The sequence below is a fragment of the Nilaparvata lugens genome, chromosome 12 (genome assembly GCF_014356525.2).
Source record: "Nilaparvata lugens isolate BPH chromosome 12, ASM1435652v1, whole genome shotgun sequence".
Taxonomy (NCBI): domain Eukaryota; kingdom Metazoa; phylum Arthropoda; class Insecta; order Hemiptera; family Delphacidae; genus Nilaparvata; species Nilaparvata lugens.
In genome coordinates this window covers 22,067,435-22,082,675 of record NC_052515.1, presented here as the reverse complement: position 1 = coordinate 22,082,675, position 15,241 = coordinate 22,067,435, and the positions used below count along the sequence as shown (strand labels likewise).

General features: G+C 33.0%; 1 protein-coding gene across 12 annotated transcripts in view; it reads left to right on the top strand.

Annotated features, from left to right (window-relative positions):
- Positions 1–15,241, top strand: part of LOC111051022 (muscle LIM protein 1) — a 45,624-nt gene that overhangs the window by 13,842 nt on the left and 16,541 nt on the right. For 11 of the 12 annotated variants that reach the window (XR_005572652.1, XR_005572653.1, XR_005572655.1 and 8 more), the window contains exon 3: positions 5,074–5,239. Coding sequence is in view for 7 of the 12 variants with exons in the window: in XM_039439147.1 (XP_039295081.1) it covers positions 5,074–5,239 (166 nt within the window). In the remaining 5 variants the exon portion in view is untranslated. Of the gene's footprint in view, positions 1–5,073; positions 5,240–10,664; positions 11,180–15,241 lie in introns of those variants that run through there. The other variant, XM_022337433.2, reaches the window with a different exon arrangement.

Here is a 15,241-nt window from a genome sequence, read left to right as displayed (position 1 = left end):
CCTTTTCAATGCCGATGTTGATACAAGTAAGCTACAACCCACTCATTCTTTGGCAGTAGTTTGTCCGAAACTCAGCCCCGTTTCCAGGGAACAACATCTCAGTTGATTTGAAGCCTATTGACCCATAAACCACACATATATCGATATATCGAGATACATCTAGAGATCATCGTCTGAATTATCTGACAATTTATATAGAAATACATCCACAGATATAATATCAACTGCATTATATGAGCAGGTATATGGAAGTACATACACAGATATATCAACAACTGGATGATGTGAACGACATTGGAGCTTCAGAAAAATCGAGACATCGTGACCTTTTCGACCTCCCATTTTTCATGGAAATATATACGAGATGAGGCGTACAACCAGAAAGTAATATGTTTCTCATTTCCTTTCCCATCATTTTTCTCTTTTTCGCATTATTCTCCCTGATTTTTCAAGTCAAAAAGATGAAGTGAGTCTCTTCTCAGAGCCTTGAGAATAAGTTTGAAGTGTCAGTGCTTCTCGAATTTATCATGTTTGAGATAAATGTTCGTTCGAAAATCGAAAAAAAGGGGATAAGAAGGTTATGCATCTATAGTGTTTTAGAATTTTCCTCAGAAAAGTCCATTTTGTCGTTCTGAAGTTTAAGACTAAGAACTTGAGAGGCTTCTTCGGAGCTATTATCAAGAACTCCAATAGCAAATGATATTTTATTCTGTGAAACCAAAATTGACGATGGTATTACATCTTTGGGAAGGTATTAAGATAAACAAATTCAGAGAAAGGCATTGGGGTTTTTGGAAGAAGGCTTTATGAGAAGGTATTTGGAAGACGGTATTGCCAATTTTTGGAAAAAATTTAATTACTTCCACGAAGCCATTGTACATTTTTGAAGGAGGAAATAAGATATTCGAAGAACTGGCTGAAATTAAGCTAGTTACACACACATCGGTTGAATTTCTCCCTCTGGAACACATTAAAAATCTTTCTAGCTACACACAGATTGTCGATTCTTGTTCGTACGATTATTTGTCGTCCTTACAAATTTTATAAGATTAAACAGATTATGTAAAACAGATGATGTTTGTCAAGTTATGTTTAATCTGGTAAAATTCATCAGGACGGCAAAAAATCGTACGAACAAAAAGCGATGTGTGTGTGTAGCTAGACTCTTTAATGAGATCAGAGATGGAAAAATTAGACTTCAATAAATTATTTTTCAGGACTGAATATTTATTGTCTACCGTATTGTGTATTGAAAATAGTGACTCTATGACTCCCCAAATAGAAGAAGAGTGGTAGCTTAGAATAAACAATCGATCAATGTAAAGCTATTCTCTAGTAGTAGTAGACTATTATAGTAACTTTGTTGTAGTTTAGATCGTTGTTATACAAAGTTATGAAGGTATTAGCTACAAGAAAGTTATTATATGGTGTTTCGTCATTGAAAACAACATCAGCATTATAGTATTCTATTCCACGGTGAAATACGACTTTGGTTAGTGGGTGAAGAGTAAATTATATGAAATAAAAACGTTTCTCACATAGGCAGAGAGTGCCTTGTCTCGCATGTTGGCATTACTGGCCACCAATCTTAAATCTAATAATGATTCACTATTAGAAGAAATTAACTTGAAGGAATAATTTAGTTAGATGCTCAGTTAGATAATGCATTCGTGTCATTAACGTTGTTGATCACAATGTTGGGTTCAAACCCCTCCAAAAACATGTATTATGTTAATGATCAAAATCATGTCATCAGATCTCATCCCATTATCCACGCACAGATTGATACTAATGTAGGCATCACCCAAAAACACACACAAATACCCTGATTCATGAAACGAAGTACAGAACCCCACCAGCAGAAGGTCTCAGAAATTAATTGAAATTAGACTTGGTGCTCCTCCATACTACAGAATGCGACAAATAACAACTTCACCATTAGCACTATGTTTTGAAATTCGCGCTCAGGAAGTTTTCGAAATGCTTTTCAATTGGAAAGTTTGTGTTGAATTATTTGAAAGCCTACGAGGATTGAAGAAAGTGTAATGTGTGGAGTTTTCTTCATGGATTCCATGGGGAGCAGGATATGTTCCTTCAGATTTAATTCCAATAATGAGGGCATGAGAAGGGGCCTTAAATCAGGAACAAATTGTTTTTTTAATCACTTTTTAGGGGCTGTACTTTTAGGAATGGTTAGAATGGAACTCTTAGGAACATGTGCCAGTGGCGTATATAGAATATATTTTTGTGGGAGGGGGCCAGGGTTAATGTTAGGTTACGTGATTGAAAATAACACCCCATGATATGTATACCAGTTTTGCTGCTCATATTCAGAGGGTAATTTGCGCTGAACGCCCTTTATACTTTACTTTTAGGTTGTCAAAAATTCAGATTACTGTACTTCTTCTGTAATTACTGTACTGATTTCTCTTCATATTCATTATTTCGGGGGGGCCTTATATACGCCCATGACATGTATTGTTAAACTGTGAATTTTTAATTATAGATTTGATAAGGATATAAGTCAAGATGTTGACTTAGTTAACATCACGTGTTAAAAACACGATATCATAATAATATGTCTTATGATCTATATTGTTGATTCATATTATATATTATATAATCATAGAATATGATTGAAGTACCTTTGGTTTGCTGAAATATTCCGATCAATTTGTCAAAACGAAAGATATTGATCGATCGAATCTGAATAGCTTGTAATAATAACTCATGTTAAATTATTAAAATCTTGAAATATCGGTTCATTGATCGATCAATTGGATCCATTCAAACAGATTCAAACTATTTTTTGTAATCATCCTTGTATTCTAAATGAGCGGTATATCAAGTTTAATAATAAACTATTGTAGGTATATAATATAATATTGGTGAGAGAAAGGACCCTGAGAGTTGTTGTTAAGGACCCTGAAAGTGAGGAATCCACGTTTTTTTCATTTTTGTCTACTGTTCGATTTGCATTTCCTTCTATAAAGAAAGAGAGCTACAGAAAGCTTCACAATCTCCGCTATCTCATGTGATCAGAAAATAGAATATTAAGAAAGATTAGTTCTATTCTCTCTGCTCATGCGATAATTTCTACCAAAGTGTTTAACCTAGCACCACTATTATTTGGTCATTAATCTAATGAGAATCAAAATTAGTTTTCCCAGCAATAGTGACATCGCTACATGACGTTTGGTTAGGTTTACATGTTTTACAGTACTATATAAACAAATTGATGTCTTAGCGGATATGTGATTTATGTAACTGAGTTCTTGTGTCTATTGAAAATGAGGTAACCGGGTGAGTCCCATTAAAACAAATCAAAATTCACATCCAAATCTCACGTCAATATTACGCTTGAGTGCTTCTCTCACACTTTCACTGTTATATCTAGTGCTACTGTTATTAGTCAAACACAACTAGATAAATCCAAAATCAATGTTAGTCCAATGTTTGACAGCTCGGGTATTTGTTTTCTTGCTGGCATCTGGCTCAACATATCGCACAAACTTCGAGTTACATCGATCCATGTTATTCAGGTGTTTGTAAACTTGTTTGTAAATGACGAAACCCATTTGAACCCTCTCTTGATATTGTTCGTATTGTACACAGATAATATAGAATGTATTAAATACTATACTCTCTGATTGTACACTCAGTAACGTAATCCATTTACTGTATTTGAATTCCTTTTGTTTGATAAAATTGGTAAACCTTGTTGGATCCTCAAAACTGTTGAGTTAATGACAATCGACGATCATATTTGTAACTTGATTGGTTTATCAGCATTATTGTTGTATGTTATTAGTGGGGAAACCTGCTTGACCCCTCGGAATTGACCAAAATACTGATCATGTTGAGTCGATTCATCGCTAGTGATATTCACTTTCAACTGTCAACATTTCTACTGAGGAAGAACAATTCTTCCCATTCAACAAATGCTGACAGTTTCGAGTGAATCTTACTGTAGTCATTAACTGATATCGATGTTGTTTTTAGCCTAAAGAATCCCGTTTGAACACCCTGCAACGCTATTCATTAAATCAATTCATTTACACTTGCACAAAGTTCAAACAATGATCGTGAAATAATTAACAGAATCACCCCAACGCTGTTTCAATCTTCAACTTTGATGTGCGTAACGCAATCCTATTGAGGTATTGTTCGCACTTCAAACAATTAACACAAAATTTAGGTTTACAGTCTAAAATATAATTTATCCTGGACGCTATTTATCCAGGTAGATTAGGAAAGGATAAAAAATGCAAGTAGACAAAAATGGATAATAAGCTACTCGCTAACTCCTTTGCACTATAACCTATCCAGGACTTTGACCTCCTTCACGATGCCCTCCTTCATCCATCAGCATCTGTCTTTATCAGCAGCCTCAATTATCCATCACGACCACGTCGTGTGCAATGAGAAGGATATAATTTAATATCCTTTTCAGAAAGCCAGCAATTATTATTTGTTGGATATGATTCCATGTACTTGAATCACAATGTCATATCATCATTATTCAAAATGCAATCAATATTCATTCTCATTAATTGATTGATTTTCCTTAATTTTTGTAATTCGTTGAATGATGAGCAATACTGCCATTTAATGTAAGTTAGTGTATGAGCCAGTAGGCTATATATTGTAACATACATGAATAAATAACTCTAATCTTATCCACGGTCAACCAGCAATTTCCTAACATCATCCTTCATCATTCCTCAACAAAAGCTTTCGAGGACGTCCTTTCAGCCCCCTCCGTCCTGTATTGACTTTGAAAACTCTTACTGCTCTGGAGGCACTCATTTTCGCAACTTTACATGATCAACAAAAATGTATAGTTACAATTCAATATTTTACTACTTCCTTGGTCAATTTCTCGTCTTATCAATTTGTTATCCCACTACTTTCCCATGCACCATACTCCTATAATTTTCCATCACATGGACCTATAGTACAGTACTTTTCGATCGATTATACATTACTTACTAGTTGAAACTAATTTACTCACTCTGGTTGGGACTGGAATTTACTGTATCTTACTGACTATGTTTGCAATTTGGTTGACAGGACTGTGCGGTAAGTTCCTGGACTCGACCAACTGCTCGGAACACGACGGCGAACTGTACTGCAAGGTGTGCCATGCCCGCAAGTTCGGACCAAAGGGATACGGATTCGGTGGCGGCGCTGGCTGTCTCAGCATGGACAAGGGAGAACACTTCGGAAACGTCGAATCGTAAGTTCACACTCAAATCTCTTCTGATTCCGATAATATGTTACTGCAGTCATGAATGTTTCAAATGTGCCCTGAATGTATTGGTTTTGAGCTCCCACACCCTGTAATTGGGATATCGGTCTCAAATCCTTGTTCACAGAATTACTAATTTAGGATGAAGGTTTAAGAATTACTGATTTAGAATGAATAGGACCAATCTTTGGCTCTGACCAAATGGGATGTCCGTCTCGAATTCTTGTTGATTAATTGAAGGTATCAAATATGCCCTGGATGTATTGGTTTTGAACTCCCTCACCCTGTAATTAGAATATCTGCCTCAAATCCTTGTTTACAGAATTACTAATCTAGGATACAGATTAGGAATTACTGATTTAGAATTATTAGAATCAATCTTTGGTTCTGACCAATTGAAATTCTCGAATTCTTGTTGACCAAATGATTGATCAAAACTGATGCCTTGTTTCTAGATTCGATTCACTGTTTCCACCTTTTTTCGATCCCAATATTAATACTCCAATCAAAATGTTTTTATTTTATAGACCCACGGTATATGTGTTTTTATAATTGTAAGCACCAAAAACTGTTACAAAGATACCTGAGTGACCCATACCTGATACTATACACCCTAGATATTATTGTATTGATTGGGATTGTTCTAGAATTGATCTCCTGTACCAAGCACTCATAGTTAATTCTATATTATCAATTCAGTTACTCACTACTTCAGTAGTAAAGTTGAAATATTACTACCTCAAGCAATCAAATCACTTTTATTTTGACATAATAAATTACACTACATTATTATATAAAATTTTGTAGATGATTAACTCATCCATCTAGGATTCAACAAAAACAAAATGAATTTTTTTAACAATCATACAAAATCTTCAATCACTATAATTGGTCAAAACAAAAATACTACTTGCTAAATTTATTATACAAACATAGTATGCAAGTAGTTAAGTTGGAGTCCACCCCAGTCCTGCATTGGTCAAATTACCTGTTAGTGTATTGGGTTTGAACTGTCACACCTGTAATTGAAACGTCTGTCTCAAATCCTCGTTTACAGAGTGTTATATCAAGATAGATCCTTGTTTTTAGATTCGACAAGTTCTTTTAGTATTTATCCAATCATAAATGTAATAGATCAGTTGATCTACGATGAATGTATTCTGGTTGTAAGCACCCAAACCTGTCCCTCAGATGCTCGTTTCGAATCTTTGATTCCAAAAACGCTTGATCAAGATATTGAGATTAATTCCTAGATTTCAATTCAATACTTCCTTCATTCTAGAATTGAAACTTTTTCACTGACCACACTTTCCTCTAATCTGTATTGTTATTCTAGTTACGTAATGCTATGAAACAAATTTATTGTAATAGAAGCAGGACTTACAATGAGTTCTATAATATTCGACTTTAACTTGACCCAATAAAACCAAAAAGTATACGCAACGGCATCTAGCGGTCAATCAACAATCTGATTCACGCTGATTCACGTATTTCCCGCTAGGTAGCACAGATTCAACAAGACTAGAAAAAAATCACGTTTTTTACAAGGAATCTAGAACAGATGCATTGTATTTTAGGTAAACTGATTTTTCCTTTGTGAATCTTGTCTATTTTGTCAGTTCCTTTTAAAATTATATTTCTTCGAGAGATACGTAGGAAGCCTGCAAATATTATGAAGCTGTATGGAAAAAAAGAGATTGGTTGAATTCATTAATTAAATCCTGCTGACGTAAAAAAGAAATTTGAGCTTTTATTTAGTTTTGGTGATTGAACTCATATTTATGGTTCAATATAAGGTTGGAATCATCGAAAAAAGGATATGTTAATATTGATATCATTTGAATTCACCATATAAAGCAACACAAACAACATATAAGTCAAGTTTTGAACTTAAACTTGAGTAAAAATAAATCTGTATTACAGATAAAAACTTGTTAATTACTCAAAATCAATTGAAATAAAATTCGAAAGAGAAACAATTCTAGAACCAGAACTATGAGCTCTTGGCATAATTTATGCAACAGTTATTTACTTCAATCAGTTTCAAAATTTATATTTCTAATTTAATTTTTAATCACAGTGAACACAGCAAGAATTTACTTCTTCGTATAGAGTTATCCTTCAAGAGTTTCTGATTATTACGTCACCACCATTCGTTCTTTCAAAAATAATTATAACGTCATGAATTGAAAATGAAGAAATTAAAAATGTTGGCTCAATTTCTGAATTAGTAACTATTTTGTTCTCTAGATTGTATGACTAAAAAACCACTCGCATCCCATTCATCAGAAAGATTAATAAAGACGTGAACTTTGTTGGCTGAATCCGATTAAATCTCCACAACTGTTTGAGAAAAACAGCTAACAAACTCCTTAGAATGAATAATAATTCAATTTTGAGAGAACTGAGACATTCCACGCAGTTGAAAGGGGTATTATGTTCGCGAGCAAAAATAGAAGCACTGCCTTATAGATTTCAACGGATTATTTTTAGCAGCTAAAATCTGTGCCAACTTTTGGCTGTGAATGTTTTTATGTGCTCTCTGCTCGTGTTCTGATATTCAATAGCGTTTCATAACGTGCGTAGCCTAGTTTCATCAAACGTGGAGTTAGATAATTCTACTACTGAATAGAAATAGACTAAGAGTCACTTGAACAGAAATAAGAACAGGCAACTACGAATCAAAAACAATAGGCTACTGAGAATCAAGGTTAATTAATCCACATACCTCAATTAAGAATAGGGTTTCAGGTACTATTTGTTCTAATGAATAGTTACCTGATGTATCCATAAAATGAATACTCTCAGGGCAACCACGATTTCTAAGTTTGAATTAATTCAGCAACAGTAAAAAAATTGTCAAATTAACTTGAGATGAATCGATCCCTAAATGATTGAGCATCTAAAAAATCTGAAACACTAATTATTCATTTTCAATTCAGAGCTCTACCAACTAGAATTTGTAGTCATTAGGATCCTACAATCGGTAGAAAAATACTGAGGATGATGATGCCCACTCAAGCGCATAGGCTTTTGCGTGGGTAATAAGTGAGAGGGATGATGATGGAGATTAATGGGAGATATGATGTTCATATTTAATATATTACTAGTATTTATGCTCCACATTTCCTATTTTGAATATATTCTATTCCACTCTCCATGATTCATAAAACCCCTTCTTATCCTCAATAAGCATATTGGCAACAAGTTTTTCATGAGAATGGTTTTACAATAATTGCACATTTTCCGAGAATGCTCCCCACAAATTCCTCCGTGTTTTTTCATATTTATCTAGCGTAGTTTAGATCCTATATTCTTTATTAATCCTCATTTTCAAATTATTCTCCCCGACCTACCCATGCACTTCGAATATTCTTCGATTGATAAAACTCCAAAAAGTTCTTGGATACCTTACCTATACTGATAAGGGTTTGAATTGTATTACTGGTCATGTATTTTGTATTGGTATGTGGTAGTAACTCTGTATGAAAATGTGAGTAGGTGAGTTTGAAACAGATACATGAATTTCATAGATGTTTACACCATTATACCGTTCCATATTTATTAAAAGAAAAGAATCATCATCCAGTAGCCTATCTTTTTATAACTAATATTGAGGCGATTATTTTTGTCCTATTTCCTTACAATAGATATATATTCAATTCAATCTTGAATAATCTAAACAAACAGAATAGACTGTATCATATTCTGGCCATGAAGTTATTTTGAGTTTCAACCCCTTTAGACTAATACCGTATACGTTCTTTTTTCTGCAATTTCATTCCTTTGAAATTCGAAAATGCAACAATTTGGACCCAAAATCGATATCAGATCGTCAAATCAAATCGTATTTATGAATCACGTTGATCCCTAATAATCACGTCTGTCTCTCCCATGGAATCCTGTGGATTCTGAATACATTATGTTATCCAACATTATGCATTGCATTTGCTATCTTGTCCATCAACAATCAATGCAGATTTACGGGTTATCTCAGTGCGATAACCTAAACATGCATTACGGCGTGAGTTATGGTTGATGCACTGAACGTATAAACAGGCATATGGCACAGAGGACAGGGAGAGAGAGAGGGTGTGAGAGTGATTGGAAGAGAGAGAGAGAGAGACAAGATGGTGATGGTGAGGAGAATTGGATAAAGGGATCAGAAAGGCAAGAAAAGGATAAAGGTGGGAGAGAAAGGATAAAAGAGGGAAGGAATAAAACAAGGAGACGAAAGGACTTAGGAAGAGGAATTAACTTGGAATGCTCTAGACTCTGTGAGGAGCTTATAATTGAAGGGTTGCGGAGTGCACTACAGGCTTCTACGTAATTTACCAAGATCGCTTCTCAGAGTCATAAGGAACTTGTCAAATTGCATACAAAGCGGAGGGAATTGTAGGAATGTGTCAGAGTGATCCCATCTTAGATTAGTAGGTTACATCAAACTAGAGACAATAAAATAGCTCCCTTGGTAAATTATGCTATTTCTGTATTAAGAGGGAAATCAATGAGAAATTGCATTTTCTCAAAGGTTAATGAATAAATAACTATCACTAAGCGAGAATTCAAATTTAATGCTGTACACGACCCCGAAGACTCCTGCTACTGTGAATATTGACTACAGGATGAACACGTTCACGTTTAAAGCGTTTACTTTGACAGCATTCAACTTTGGATTTTCGTTCAATAATGAATACTTCTGTCTCTACTTACTCGAGTGCAAAGTAAACGTGAATGTGTAAAAAACCTTTGAAATTACATACAAAGAGAAGAAAGTTGTAGGAATTTGTCAGAGTGATCTTCATTACAATTCGTAGGTTTTATTAAGCTAGAGACAATAAATAGCTTACAATTAAAGATACTATTCCTGTATTTTCTTATATATTGGAGAAGAATGATTAAAGTAAACGGAAATTTCTCCAGAAATTTTGAGTGAATTCATGATGGAATAGGCTAATCTAGCCGAAGTGTTCACTTAGTCTGGCAAATCACCATGATATACAATTCAATTCAACACAATATACATAAAAGAAATAAAAATACGAAAACTAATGTCTAATAAAATAGAAAAACAGGCTTCATGGTGGGGTTTGCTGGAAAGAAAGAAAGAATTTTTATTTGTCATGATAAAATGTACAATACTTTTTTCATAATGTATACACTTAGTAGTAGTTTGCCAGATTGACAGATGTTAAGAAATAAATTCGCAATCACTTTTCCCAAATTTATGATTGTTTCAAACTCACCTACTTCGTATTTTCTCGTCGGAGTTCTTGAAACTCTTAAGAATGGTGTGATAAGTTTTGTTCTTTCTCTATCTTGTTATGCTGTTCTATCCTGTTTTGCCTCTCGATTGGAGAGGAAGAGAGAATGAAGCACTGCATGACCTTGTTTTCGAAATGTTTTTTTGCAGTCACTAGACTTCTACTCACCACAAATCACTGGCTCAGCGATCTCCTGCATTATCAACAACAGAGGGCGGCCAATTTTCCACGCAACACACATTTTTCAATAAAAGTTCACCAAAAATTATCAAAATGTTCCAAATTGAAACGAAAGACTTTCGAAGAATTTCACCTACAAAGTGAAAACCTGTACCCCATATTTTTATGACATTCATTTTTCAATCATAAACACTCTACCGCCCACTTAATCATCATTATTTATTATTATTTATAAATCAGATATTTATTTTATCCATTATCCTATCGCTAGATAATGAGAAATCATTTTATGTATCGTATACAAAACTGTATTTATAACTATTTATTTTATATATATGTATAAAATGATATACATGGTGTTAATATTCCAGTAAGTATAGTAATATTTGATTGTGTTATCATTTTCACTCGGTTGAAATCAAGTTATAAACATTTCTGGATAAATAAAACAGACAAGAGTTACTCTTGTATTTTTCGTTAGAAATTGTTTAATCTATTATTTCTGGTAACCATTTACTCTCATAATCACTTTCGAATTAATAAATGTCACCATGATTTTAATATGAAAATTTAATTTTGTGACATATAGAACCTATAAGGAATAATATTTCCTGTTTAGAGGAACTGGATATTTGTCTCCATTAAGCTCTTGTCATAGTTCCGTCTAGTTGAATAAACATAGTTTCTTTGGGAATTCAATTACTGAGTCATTAAGAAACATTAATTTATCAAAATCTCAAAACGATCAGGCTTGAAAAGAATGATTCAAGGGAAAATCTGCCAATCTATGGAGAAAATCAGACCAATTTTGGATTCAAATGTTTTAAAAAATTGTTTTAATTGCTTTGGAAAAGTTGATTTTTCCAACAAACAAGAATCATGATATTAAAATATAATTTCATGACAGTTTTTCACAAAAATAGTTTATTCAAATGCCCATAATGTACAGTTTTCATGCTGATAGCATAGTGTAATATTTCGTATGTAAATTCAAATTTTAGTGCCATATTATCATCCCATATTATTATTGGTATCATAAATCACATGTATTCGGCAAGGCTTTTCAACATGGCTTCTGGCTTCTAATTGTAATTTTGAAATGGTTTACTTAGCCAAAATTGGTTCTCAAAGCTTATCATTTGTAAATAAATGTTATAAGAATGACATTGTAGACTTTGATACTCCCTCAGAAGTGTTATACGTTCACTTGATCACATATTTCTTCAACAAAGTTCATATTTTTTCAAGTTTTATGTAAGTAAAGATGGCAAGCTAGGAGAACCAAATGTACAATTCTGCTTAATTTTGTACAAAAAGTTTGAATTCCCGTTTGAAAAGTATCCAAGCTTACAGAGCATGGTAAAATTGTCCGGTTTGGTGCATAAATCTAGTGTATTAATTACTTCCTTCTATTAACAAACGCTGCATTTCCTGGATGAGAAAGAGAAGTGTTCATTCTATTATTAAATCCATTTTCTGCACCATTGTTGATGTCAAAAATCAGTATGTCGATTGTTTGATTGTATATTATGATAATTATCTAGTGTGTACAAAGGGTTGTTATGAAAGTTGTATCAGCAATTTTCAAAGCGTTTGAAAATTGACAGAAGCATTTGATTCCTCCCCTACAAATTTATCTACACATAGATGCTATCACTATTATATGAATCACTATAGAACATCGGTTGGTTATACGAATTTATTACAAACGTTTTATCAACCAAATAAACGTAATTATCTTGAATAATATATTTTATGTTTTCTCAAAAACGAACTTGAAAAGTGCTTCATCACTTCGAAGTTACATCACAGATATTTCGTACAAATTCTATAGGTGCCATCCATGGAATTCCCGATTATAGTACTTCTACTCGATTAATATTATTCTTGTCCTATTTCGAATTAATCTTGACTGAAATTTGAAATCGATTCCTTAAAATCATTTCATAAGGATATTTCTTTCGGTTTTCATTATTTTACAATATTCATTTATGCTTAATTTAATTTGGCGATACATGACGGCAATTTATTAATAAATCAACAAATTTGAAGCTTTTTTGTATTTTGAAAACACATTACCGTGAACCCATATTTCTAATTATACCGACTACCGACTAGGTAACTATTGTTATCATTTTTTATAAAGTAACTTACCTTTTTTGAAAAACCTTCACTTTTTTAAAGTGATTACTGAACTTTCAAGAATCATTCCTTAGCCTTTTTACATTTTTGTTTGAGTTTGTTGGTTTGATTGGAGTTTTCTCCAAAGCAGCTCCAGCACTTTCAATTGTACTCTCAAATTTCCATTTTTTTTCAATGGAAAAATTCAAATCCTTCACATGTTACAAGCTTTTCTAACAACTCCGCGTCTTGGCCATGATTGGGAAGCCGAGCTGAATGCTCTTGATTTTTTTATTTAAACTCTTCAACCTCACCTATCACCAAAACAAACTCAGTAGACTAGAAATATCAGAAAACTCCTCTGATATAGCAACATTCCAAAGTTGCAACGGAACAACACTACAAAAAATATATACCTTAGGGTAGTGTGATGTCCAGCCTCAATTCCCAGAAAACGAAATCTCACAAAATGGCGAAATTCAGAACAACTCTTGGTGAGACAACTTCTATATAATATACTCTTTGTGCTACTCTAGCTAGCTTCTGCTTCAATGCATGGAAAATGTTATTATTCTTCACATATTTTATAGAATACTCTTCTCTTTCTCTATCTACTTGTACTTAAAAGAACTTATCTAACCAACAACACATTACTTCACAAATTAACAACCAATCACAAACCCCTGTATAAGGTCGGGAAGAATCTGAAGAGAAACAATTATTTTATGAACATGACGAGAAGGAAATGCAAACAAATGAAAGTGGTGAAGAATCGAAGGTGTATGAATATTACAAATTAATGTAGTGAATCGATTTTTGAGAAAGAAATATGTTATCTTAAGTGAAGCTGTTTTACAAATTTTATAAATCTTATTTCATTATTTGTTAATGTAGGCCCTATTCCTAAATCCGATTCCGATTCCGAATATCCCCAGGAACCTTTTAGCAAGTGTTTGAGAACAGTAAGAACCTTTTCTAATTATTGTGTCGAATAAGATGAGTTAAGAATCGTATCGATTATATGAACAATAAGTATTAGTTCAAATTCTGTTATAAGTAACGAGAGTTCTATGAGACTTTACAAGAGACGGTAGGTATCGAAATTTTAATGAGATTTTGAACATTAATTTGAGGAAGGGCAAAGAAGGTGGAGAGCATGTAGATAGACAAGGAAGAAGAAGGAATGGTGAGATGAAGATAATCTGATTTAGTGTTGGTGAAGAAAGCTTTGAAGTTTCAAATGGTGGAGTTTTCGAGTATATAATTTACGAGTAGAGTGGAGTTTACGAGTATATATTTACGAGTAGAGTGGAGTTTACGAGTAGTTGTTTCAAGAAGTGAGAGTATCATTGGGATAATCAATGAGAAGTTTGTCCAATCGATATCAGAGAAGAAATAGTTCGATCTTAGTTTCTGGCATTAGTGACTTCCAAATTATTGTTTGACAATAATAGAATATTTGTGTAAAATTTCAGTTTCAGAAACCTTTAGTTTCAATTGAAGTTTTTGTAGACTCATATTTTCCTTAAATCTGAAGCATTCAACTATACTAATAATGATATCAGATGCCAGGAAGTTAAGAGCTGGGAATGAAGTAAAGAGCTGAAGAGATTGCAAATGATTACAGGAATCATGTACGCATTAATCTTCCAAGTATTCTTGAGACAAATGACTAATTTTCTCACCACTCATGAGTATTAGGATCATTCCGCTTCTAATCATTCAACATAATCGTAACTTGCTGATACTAAACTATCGTTCGAAAATGTTTAGCTTAAAGCTTCTATGCAATGAGCTTCTCATCTAGTTTAGATTTTTAAATTCATGCTCTCTGACTGACAATAATTTTTAGCTTTCTTTTACAGCTTCTAATGATATTTAACACACAACCTATGGAACATAATTTGAACGCTTTTTTAATGCCATTGATTAACTAGATAAACTCCACAGTTCATACTTCTAATCATCAACAACATTTTATTGAAAAATGTACAACATTTATTTTCTTGGAAAATGTACTTCAATTCAGTAAATTCAGCTTTTATATTATATTTAAGTGTGGGTTTCAGTTTGGATAAACAATACTCTTTCTAATTGGAGAAGGCTAACTAAAATGCAATTTATTATTTCATCTTATGGGTTAAAAAATGAAACTCTCATACAGAATAGAAATTATCATAGTTGATGATTGAGAATATTAGTAGGAACAAGGCAATAGGATAATATATTGATGAATACACATTACCAGGATAGTTTTTTTATATTGTTGAAATTGTAAAGATGTGCCTATTTCGGCTTTCCCTCAACCCTGAAATTATGTTCCTGCTTTTACATTCAAAACAATGTTTTATTATTTTAGAATATTCCAATCAACTATTTATCTTTTTTCGATTCAAAATATTTCAATTTCAATGATTTATAAGTA